General features: G+C 55.7%; 1 protein-coding gene across 1 annotated transcript; it reads right to left on the bottom strand.

Annotated features, from left to right (window-relative positions):
• Nucleotides 1-2,365: 2,365 nt before the first annotated feature.
• Nucleotides 2,366-10,180, bottom strand: GPR68 (G protein-coupled receptor 68). Its single transcript, XM_058655508.1, has 2 exons — nt 10,138-10,180; nt 2,366-5,006 (listed from the first exon to the last, which is right to left on the bottom strand). The coding sequence occupies exon 2, from the start codon at nt 4,906-4,908 to the stop codon at nt 3,781-3,783; it is 1,128 nt and encodes a 375-aa protein (XP_058511491.1). The 5' UTR covers nt 4,909-5,006; nt 10,138-10,180; the 3' UTR covers nt 2,366-3,780.
• Between the last annotated feature and the right edge of the window lie 453 nt (nt 10,181-10,633).

Here is a 10,633-nt window from a genome sequence, read left to right as displayed (position 1 = left end):
GCAGCTGTAGCATCCCCAGCTGCAAGAAGTTGAGTTTTTTCAGAAAAATCATGGAACCAGGAAGGCCGGATTCAGGCTCTCTCGGTTGTGCTATCTTAAGGAAAACAGCAGATGGGGATGTATCCTGTGCTAGAAATTTCTCCCAATCTTTGTCGGGCCAAGCCACAGACCAGCATGTGTAAACAGGAAGATGGGCTCCGTCTGCCTAAGAAACACTGCTCAATAAGAAAGGAATCTTAATGGCTTCTGCCACCTTTAGTCCAAGCCACATGAGCTTTTTTTCCCACCCATTCTCTTAGGAGAAAAAATAATAATAATAAAGAGTCATAATCCCCAATAGCATCATTACTTTGGAAGAAGGATCCCCTCTTCCAGACCATTCCAGGAGCCCCATTCAGAGTGGGATTGAGTAAGCAAAATCAAATTTACATTTTTATAGGATGCAGTTAATCCTTAGCCACAAACATAGAGTTGCAGCGCTATTGGGAAGATACTGCTGCCTCCAGAGCCCAGGCAACACATGTGGGCTTCCCCAAACAAACCCAAATCCACAGGCCCTTCTGCTTGGGGAATCTCCTCTGAGGAGGGCCGGACTGAGTCAGCTGTCTCTCTGCGTGGGGAACAACTACCCAACAGGCCCCAGGGATCACGTGGCCGTGTCCTGACCTCAGCAGGGAGGTGGCCAGTTGCAGGTCCAGAGTGGACTTGCAGCCTCACGCTGAAGAACCAGTTGACCTCATGCAGCTCCAAAGGGAGGGGACAAGAATGCATGCCAGCTGCAGGTTCTGTCCTTCATGGCCGCTTCCTGGATGATCAAGGACAAGTCTCCCAATTGCTCTGCTCGACTTTTTTTTTTCTGAGAGAGTCATTCTCAGGGCCTCCAGGTGTGTCTCCAGGGTCCTCCGGGTCCCCCTAGAATTGTAAGAGCCCCTCTCCCACAAACACTGCAGCATGCCTGTGCTGTGGCTGGTTGCTTTATTTGCAGACTAAGGCATGCTACATACATCTATTGCATGGTTCAACACACATATACTTGGCATAGAAAGGACTATACAAAACAAAAAAAAAAACAACTCTTGCCCGTGGTAGATGGAGCTGCCCACAGCTCATCTCAGTCAGGCCATTCCATGGGACAGCCCGTGTCTAGTGTCAAAACAGGGGGACATATTGTAGAATGAGGGGACAGAAAGCTTCTAATCAATGCCCTTGCCCCCATAAGATCCTCAGTTGGAGCTGGGTGGGCTCTTCTTGGTTAAGCAGTGATTGCTGGCTTCTCCTGGTTGCTTTCTCAGTGTAAGTCACTGGAGGCCCTCCCGGGTACATTCCTGGGACCACAGACGCACATTCTGTGAGACACATGCAGGCTGCCTCTGGCCACTTGTGTTTGGAAAGTTCAGGGACACGGGCAAAAGGCTCAACCTCTTGGGAGTTGTAGAAAAGGGAAAAGGAAGATTAAGAAAGGGATTATCTGCCTTCAGCAGATTCTAGAAATGTTCTACTTTTACTTCCTGAACCTTGTTCCTCTCCAGGATTAAACCCAATGTCAGCTCTTGGTGCTGGAGAACCTAAGTCCCAGATCTTTGCAGACATGCCCTGAGAAGTCATGGGTGGCCCCAGCCCACCACCCAGAGAACTCCACAGGACTCCCATTTCTGCCAAGGTAGAAGACCTCCTGGAGCAGCGGGTAGCTCTGCCAGCCCGGGGTGTGGGCACCAGCGCAGGGGCTGTGCACAGCACATGGCAGAAGCAGAATTCCTGGCACTGAGCAAGAAGGATGCGGCTGAAAGACCCCGCCATAGCCACCTCCCAACAGCTCTGCAGCGACTTTGGAGAGGAGAGCACCGTGCAAGGAGAGGGCCATGCTGAAGATGGACGAGAAGAAAGCTGTGTGAACTGGAACATGCAGGGGTGGGGGGACACCCCAGCTTGTGAGACCAGATGTTCAGGGTGGATGAGCTCAAGACTTGGGCTTCTGACATGGAATGAAAGGTGGTGGCCAGCATCTAGCCATGGGTGAGTGACCCACAGTCACTCTGCACGCAGGGGAGGCAGCACACCACTTGGAGGAATGCAGATGGGGGACAGGGGCAGGTGCCCAGGACCCCACTTTGCCCTGGCCACAGGAGCCAGCTTGAGGAGAATGGACTTTTGGGCCAAGAACACAGATGCTAGCATGGGCATCCATGTTTGCTTGATCACATCTGAGAACTCAGGGGAGAACGTGCTGTTCTTGGAGCCCGCCAGACACCCCCAGGGGACAGAATGGGAGCATCTTTGGCCATCACAGGGCCCTGGCCTTAGTGCCTTGAACCATCACATCAGGAAGACTCAGGTATATATGTATATATTTTAAAGATTTGTTTTTATTGAAAAGGCAGATTTACAGAGAGAAGGAGAAATAGAGAAAGATCTTCCATCTGCTGATTCACTCCCCAAGTGGCCACAAAAGCCAGAGCTGAGCCGATCTGAAGCTGGGGTCTAGGACTCTCTTCCAGGTCTTCATGTGGATGCAGGGTCCCGAGGACTTGAAGCATCCTTCTCTACCTTCATAGGTCATAAGCAGGGAGCTGGATGGGAAATGGAACAGCCAGGACATGAACCAGTGCCCATGGGGATTCCAGTGCTTGCAGGTGGAGGATTAGCCTATTGGGCCACTGTGCCAGCCCGTGTGTGTGTGTGTAAATGTTTTATTTATTTTGATTTTGATTTTGATTTTGTCTGAAAGAGAAACAGAGATAGGAACCAACAGAGCTCTCTCATCTGCTGGTTCACTCCCCAAGTGCTCACAACAGCCACGGTTGGGCCAAAGCCAGGAGCCCAGAACTCAGCCCGTGTCTCCCATGTGGGTGGCAGGGATTCAAGTACTTGAGCCGCCATCACTCCCGCCCAGGATGTGCATTTACAGGAAAGAGGAATCAGCAGCAAAGCCAGGACTCGGACCCAGACCCTTCAGTACGGGATCAAACATCTCAAACAGCATCTTAACCACTGCTCTGACCCTGGCACTTTACCCATGAACTAAGCCACTTTCTTTCTCTCCCTGCCCCCCATTTTCCCTAGGCCTGGCTTCTGGGCAGGTGGAAAGAGCTCACTGGATGATGTCTTTGAGGAAACTTGGTTAACAGCTCACCACTTCAGGCCCAGGCCTAATACCCTCAGCTTGAGTGCCAGCTTTTCTAGTATCCCACATTTCTCCCTGGGGAGCCCCAACACTGGGTCACCAGCAGTCCTGGGCTTGGGTTCTCACCTGGTCCTGTGCAACTGTGATGTGGCTGGATCCAGGGTTCCTCCTCTGCCTGCCACTTCCTCCACTGTCATTCCACAAATGCCTCCACTTCTTTCCTTTTCCCTGCCCAATCTTCCTGTCCCACCCCATGGTAGAGCAGAGCTCAGTACCAGCCCCCCACACTACATCATCAGGGAATAGTGGTCATCACCTAGGACACCAGTGGAAGACCCCGGCAGGCAAATACCCAGGCACCCCCTCACCCGTGGACCCCATCTTCCCTATCCACATGCTGCATACCCACAGCCAAGCCACACTCTGCAAATCTCCTGGTCACTGTCCCCCACCCACAGTACCCAGAGCCTGGCAGCAGAAGTTCCTGCAAGTGACAGTCACACCAGGCTCAGCAGGTTGGAGCATGTCCCGGAGAGCCAGGGAGGCTTGCTACAGCCCAGCCCCACGGTCCACTCTGCTGGAACCTTATGTATGGCGAAGCAGGAGGCATCTGGGAACAGGCTCAGAACTCAAGTGCCATGGGCGTGGAGCAGCCTGTGCTAGGCCAGGCTACCTAGTGGGGAGCCCCCGGCTGCAGGAGAGTTTGGGGTGTGGAAGGCTGGGTGGAGCTTAACCAACAACTCTGGCTCCTCACCCTGGACCCCACCTTTCCCAGAGGCCTCAGGGGCGCCCAGCGGGTAGGCCTCCCTGGCCCGGCCGGTCCTGGCACAGGTAAAGAAGGCTAGGCAGGCTCCGCGGAGGCGGGCCAGGTCCCTGTGAGTGGTCTCACTGACGAAGCAGTAGAGCACAGGGTCGGCGACGCAGTTGAAGCTGGTGAGGAGGAGGGAGAAGTGGTAGGCGTTGAAGATGCCCTTGGCAAACTCGCAGCTGGCCTCCCAGACGCTGCGCACAAGCAGCAGAACATGGTAGGGCAGGAAGCAGGCCAGGAATATAACCACGGTGCTGAGCACCAGCCTCTGGATCTGGTCCTTGCGGCTCTTTTGAGTGCCGTGGCTGCGGCGTACAGCGCGCAGGATGCCCTGGTAGGAGGCAAGCAGCAGGCAGATGGGGAAGAGGAAGCCCACCAGGAAGCGGTAGTAGTTGATGCCACGCTGCCAGGTCTGGAGGGGGTAGTGCTCGAAGCAGACACGGTGCTGGTCCCCATCCTCCACCACCTGCTGGTGCATGAGGAAGAAGATGCTGGTGAGCAGCTCCTTGGTCCAGATGACCACACTGACACCCACGGCCGCCTTGAGGGTGCGGAACTGATGGAAGCGGAAGGGATGGGCCACGGCCAGGTAGCGGTCGATGGAGATGCAACAGAGGAAGGCCACGCTGATGTAGATGTTCTCATAGAGCAGGATGCCGCACACCTGGCAGGACAGGTCGCCGTGTGCCCAGTTGTCGTGCTGCAGCACGTACTGCAGCCAGAAGGGCAGCGAGCAGATGTAGAAGAGGTCGGCCACGGTCAGGCTGCACAGGTACACACCCAGCTCGTTCCGGGCCTTGATCTGCAGGTAGCCAAAGTAGAGGGACAGGCAGTTGGCTGGAAAGCCCACCACCAGCACAGTGACATAGACCACCGGTGCCAGCGTCTGGTGGATGGTGTGGTCGATGGTGCAGCTCAGGGAGACATTGTCCCCTGTGATGTTCCCCATCTTTGGGCCTGCAGGGGCCTCGCCCCTCATGGGGTCAAGGACAGGGCCAAGCTCTGCACCGTCATCTTGCTCAGAGTGGGAGGTCCCAGGTGTGTCGACGCTGTGCCTCACTGGCCATGGATGAGTCCCTGAAAATCAAAGTAGGGGAAGACTTGAGATGACCGTGGTGAACATTTACCCAACACCTACCCATTTGTCTTGGGCTCTCAGCACCTCGGTCACTTATTTTAGAAGAAGCTATATCAGCTGCCCAACTTGTGTTCAACTAGAATATTGACCTGGGTCACACATTGGACCCTGAGCTATGACTAAGGTCTCCCCAGCACTCCCCCCTGAATCCCCTTGGGAATTCCTATCCAGAATATTCCCCTGCCTTCTGCTCACCCTGTGGGGATTCCGAGCAATGCCAGGATTCCAAGGAACCCAAGCTGGGTCATGAGCCCAGTTCCCAAGGGGAGGCTCAGGGTAGTAGATAGGTCACTGCCCCTCCCCCTATGCCTCCTGCCACAATAACCAGTCACAGCTTCTCTCCTAGGTCAGGGGACCTAGGTTTGCTAGGTTTGTGCTCGCCAGGGCTAGCCTCTCCAGACAGCACAGCAGGCCAACCATGCCCGCAGCCACAGTGTTCTGCTAAGAAACCTAAGCTAAGCTCCTTTTTCCAGGACACAGGGCCCGAGTGCCACCTCCCCTCCTCCCTGTGGAACCTGACCAAAGCCCAAGAGTCATGAGCCCTGGGAGACAGGATGGCACTCCAATATGGGATACAGGCATCCCAAGCAGAGGTTTACCTTTCTGCACTACAGTGTCCACCCCTGAATCCACATTGGTCAACCCCATGGTCATTATCACTCCCCTTTTTAGACATTTCCCCCCAAACACTGGCTCCCCCAAGCTTTGCTATCCACCTTCTTGCTTTATACTGTGATCTTTGGGAAGTGGCAAATCACAGTGGTGGCTCAGATGTCCCCAGCCAATCTCACCTCCCAACCCCTACCTTCCTAGAAGACACAGCACCAGGTCAGACTCACCCAGTGATAGTAGCAGAGGAGGGTGCCTGCTGTGGTACTTATCATGGCCAAAAGACCCAACATCAGATGCTCCATTGCGGCCATCCTTGATGCAAGTCCTTGGCCTGAAGGTCATATAGCAGCTCAGCCATCACCATGATCCACTCCCAGGAGTCTACCCATCTTACACAGTTAGACCTCTGTACCCGCTGAATCACAAAAAAGCATGCTTATCCCCAGAGTTGGAAGGGCTGCCTGGTAGGGCGGCTCTGCTTCTGGCTCTTTGAGGAATCATCAAACTGGGTCGCAGCAGCTGTGCCGATGACACGTTTACCGAGGGCACTCGTTTGCTTGTCTCCCCTGGGGTGACTTGGTGAGGAGAGGATGGGAAGAAGCAGCCATTGAGCCTACTATCCATCATCTGGTGAGTCAGAATTAGACTCCACTCACCAGCCTCACCACTGTCCCCAAACCCCAAGCCCACACCTGCGTAACCAAGGCATCCAGGCTGAGGTATGAGGGCATCAGTAGCAGCATGAGTCCCAAACAGTCCCCAGGGCCAGCACCTGTCCAGGACTGCTCCCCAGGTGCCCCACAGGAAGATATGCACCACAGAAAAATAAAACCCAGACACAGCAGGGGCCCTGCCTCCAACATGGGGCAGTCAAGGCCACCTTGCCAACACGTCCTGTCAGGTCTCGGAAATTCCCCAGAGTCACCAGCCCAAGCCTGTCATTTACCAGTGGGGAGGGGACGGATTTGAGGTGTGAGACGTGGCAACGGCTGCAGCTTCCTCTTGGTTAGGCCCACATGCATGGCTAATTCTGGTACCTCAAGTCGGAAGTACTGGCAGAGCAGAGCAGAAACGCTGAACTGTGCTGAGATGAAATGTCCAAGTCTGTACTCTTTTTGGAGCAGGTGCTGGGTGCTGGGGTTCTAGAGCAGCCATTCTGGACCTTGGGGGTGTACCAGCAGAGTCTGGCACACAGGGGAGCTGGGGTGGGACTCAAGGCTTCACATTTCAAACAAGCACCCAGACGGTTCCAGATCATGCTGTGAGTGGCAAGGCGCTGGGCGACTCTAGGTCTAGGGTGCAGGCTCTGAGCATGCATCCTGTATGTTTCCAAGGCAGGGAGCACAGGTGGCCTGAGGGGAACTTCAGACCCACAGACCTTCTGGTTAGAATGACAAAGCCAGACTGAGCCAGGCTTTCACGGAATAGCACCTGACCTGGCCCAGGGCACCTGCCTTTTGCTTGCACAAATACTTCACAGAGCATTTCACTACAGCTCTGCCATCATCTGCATGTTAGCAATGAGGGGATGGGGGCCCAGCAAGGTGAAGCAGCCTGCCTGGCACCTCTGGGTTGCATAGGATGAGTATTTAGGGGCGTCCGCAGTGCTCCCAGCACTAGGCTACGCAGAGATGAACCAGCAATGACTCCCACCCTCAGCGGGCCTTTGGGCTCCTGAGACAAGGGTACCATGGGCATAGATGATTCCCACGGGCAACCAGATGTGGTGGCTGCTGTGGGCATCTCTCCCCCACACTCTGTTCGCTCCCCCCCACGCACTCTGGGGTGGCGTCTCTTCTGCACTTCATTCCCACGTACACTCTGCCGATGGCCAGGCCCCTCCCACGCTGAAGCTGACGGGCAGTTGACATGCCCAGTGAGGCCCACACTAGGCCCACTGTTCTCTCCACTAACCTGCTCTGGGAAGAGGCACCTCTACCAGCTGGCTGACCCTCACCTTCCTCCCTCATCTCCACCCACAGCAGTCTGTGAATTACCACATTGTACCATTTCAAGCTCCTAAGTGCTTCCCGCAGCCAACTCATCCTCTTCAGCCCCCTCCAGCACCGTATATTGGCTTGAGCAGGTCTTGTGCCCCGACCCCACCAAGCCAGTGCAGCAGCCTCCTGCTGGCCTTCCTGTCTCATCCTACCATCCATGGGAGCATCCCTAAAACACAAATCCAACCATCCTTCCATCTGCCCCGCCCATCCCTCCATCCATCCATCCACCCATCCATTCGTCTATCCATTCTTCCCACCTTCCCTCCCTTCCTCTATCTATGCTCCATCCATGTAGGCTTTCCTGTAACCATTACTCCTTGAAGACTTACTATATGGCAGCACTCAACTCTACACTGGCCCCTAGTGCCAAATTGCTTTTTAGTCTTACGGGGGAGAAGAGACAAGTGACAAATGCTAAGGGGAGTCCTAAATTTCACAGGAATTCCAAGGGGTTGACCTGACACAGGCAGGAAGGGCCTTCCCAAGCAGGGACAGGTATGTGGAAAACCAGAAGATGGAAGCGCTGCCCAGGCAAGGGGAGTTTCTGCCTGTGGAAAATGTGTGCAACAGGCAAAAAAAAAAAAAAGGCGAGAGGGGGAGAATGGCCCCTTTGGGGAACTGAAAGCAGTGTGGCATGGCTGGATCTAGGTTGGAGGAGGGTGTGGCCAGACAGGAGACAAGAAGCTACGGGCACTGATGACAAACTAGAGGGGAGATCCGGAGACAAGCCTAAGAGGCTCCCATGGCCTGGTTCTCGTGGGCTCTCAACAGTTTGCTGGATGAACAGATGGCTAGAAAAGTGACTTGGGGGTGGATGTGTAAATGGACAGACAGACCAGCGATGGATGGATGGATGGGGTGGGTGGGTAGGGGGTGGATGAATGGATGGATAGTAAAAGCATGGGTAACTAGCTGGGTGGGGCATTTGGGGGTGGTACTGGGACAGTGGAGATGCCATGAACAGAAACAGGAAATGAGAAGGAGGAACAGCCAGGGCCTCCTCTCTGCTCGGGCTGTCCAAGCTGGTCAGATGCCTCACTTATCCACCCAGGTCCCACTGCAGTCAGCTGTCCTTCACCCCTCTCCCTGAGGACAGGCACCAGCAGGGGGAGGCCATGCCTTGCCAAGAGCATCCCTTCTCTACCTGGCCTACTTAGGAACCATCCTCCTCAAAAGCCAGACTACACTGCGTGCTGTCAGGACATCCCGCTGGAAAGACACGGGCGCTGCGGACCCTCGGCTGCCACGTCCACTTCTGCATATCCATCTTCCTCACGCCCCTCTCATCAGTGCTCCCTTCAAAGATGGATAAACAGAGCCCCAGAGAGATGAAGCAGCCCACTCTAGAGTCCAGAGTGGGCTGCACCTGACCTTCACTCCACACTTCAGAGACCACTGTGGCCACTGTCTCCACCATGAGGTCACCAGCCTGGGCATGGTGCCACTTGCACCACTGGGACGCAATCCCAGGCCAGGTGGTCCTGTAACACCCACTGAGGAAAGGCTACTGTGTGCCCAGCCCATAGTTCCTCCCAGAGCCAACAGCACCAGGCAAAGGCTCCTGGCCACACCTGTTTGTCCCGCAGAGAAAGCGAGCGAGGCTGCGGCAGAGTGACTGAAGGTCTCAAAGCCGACCTGAGACTGATGCTTAAGCAGCATGGATGCCTCAGTGGGCCATGGGACCAAGAGAACACATGTCCCTGGCAGAGCGGGAGCACCTCTTTGATGCACCTTGCAGGTTACAGGGTGGTGGTGCCTGCCGGCTGCACGTGGACTGATAGCTTCGGCTGTCACCATGCTCCACGTGGGTGGGGAGCAGTTAGTCGTGGTGCCAAGGGCTGCTCGAAGCAGCCTGCAGAGGGCTGGGGAGCTTCCTGTGGACCCAGCTCCCCTTCCACATGCCTTAAACAAAGCGGGTTCTTTTCCCAGACACACTCGTGTCAGAAGCTGTTGCTGGCTCCTTGTGAAGACACTGGGGAAATCAGGATGCGTCCTGCTTGTTTCCCCTCCTTCCCTCAAAGCGGCCTCGGTCCCACAGCAGACCAGAACAATCGACTCTCCTTTCTAGAGCCGGGGGACAGCTTCCAAGTTCAGTGTCGGCTGAGCTGATGAGGTGGAGCTGCCATTGCTATCCCAGCTCACAGAACCTGCGGCTGGAGAGGCTGTGCCAGCAGCTCTTGCTTACGCGGTAAGTTGGGGGTGGATCTGACCCAGAACACAGGCGTCCGGGCACCGGGCTGTGTTCCTTTGAAGCTTTTCTGACCACAAGCGGTAGGCAGAAAGACACTGCGCTTCACGGCCAACACACGTAGACACACACACTCATACCTAGGTACACACACAACTGCACACCCAGGTACAGCAGCAAGCTTCCCCACAGCAGTGCTCCCACTAGGCACGCTGACATCTGCTACTGTCTTTGGCTTTGTAAGATGTAGTTGATTTCCTCACTTACCCACAAGTCAGGTTGGAAGCAGCAGTACAGCGCCCCACGTTTGGTGCCCCAGCAAAGAGACCTGGTTTCTGCAGCGAGGTGACAGCCAGCAGCCCACGTCTGGCGCCTGCGGCTCCTGGAGTCCAGATTCAAAGAGTGGTCCAGCGTGGAGCGATTCTGGGACGAGTCAGTGAGCAGCGTCCTGCTGCTGCCGCCCGCCCCAGCCCGGGGCTCTGCCCTCCAGCTCAGCACCAGCCGCTTCCAGCGGTGGCCCGGCCCCGGGCCCCGCCCCAGCCAAGCTGGGGCCACCCCCACGCGGGGACAGCACCCACTGGCACCCCCAGCCAGTCAGCCAGTCAGCCAGCCAGCCAGCGGGGCTTCCTCCAGTGCTCCTGGCAAGGTCTAGAAAATCCCCAGCCGGAGGTTGCCCATGCCTGTGCTGAGGCAGAATCATGTGAACTCCAATCTGGTGTCAGGCTGGGCGGTTGCCCAGGAACCTGTGGCTGCCAGAGAGGCT

This window comes from Ochotona princeps, chromosome 26, assembly GCF_030435755.1.
Source record: "Ochotona princeps isolate mOchPri1 chromosome 26, mOchPri1.hap1, whole genome shotgun sequence".
NCBI lineage: Eukaryota > Metazoa > Chordata > Mammalia > Lagomorpha > Ochotonidae > Ochotona > Ochotona princeps.
Note: the sequence above shows the minus strand (reverse complement) of the source record. Positions and strands in the feature narration are given on the sequence as shown.

What these genes read in the sequence shown, in the direction of transcription:
- GPR68 (XM_058655508.1), bottom strand. Translation starts at nt 4,908, where the DNA reads ATGAGGGGCGAGGCCCCTGCAGGCCCAAAGATGGGGAACATCACAGGG.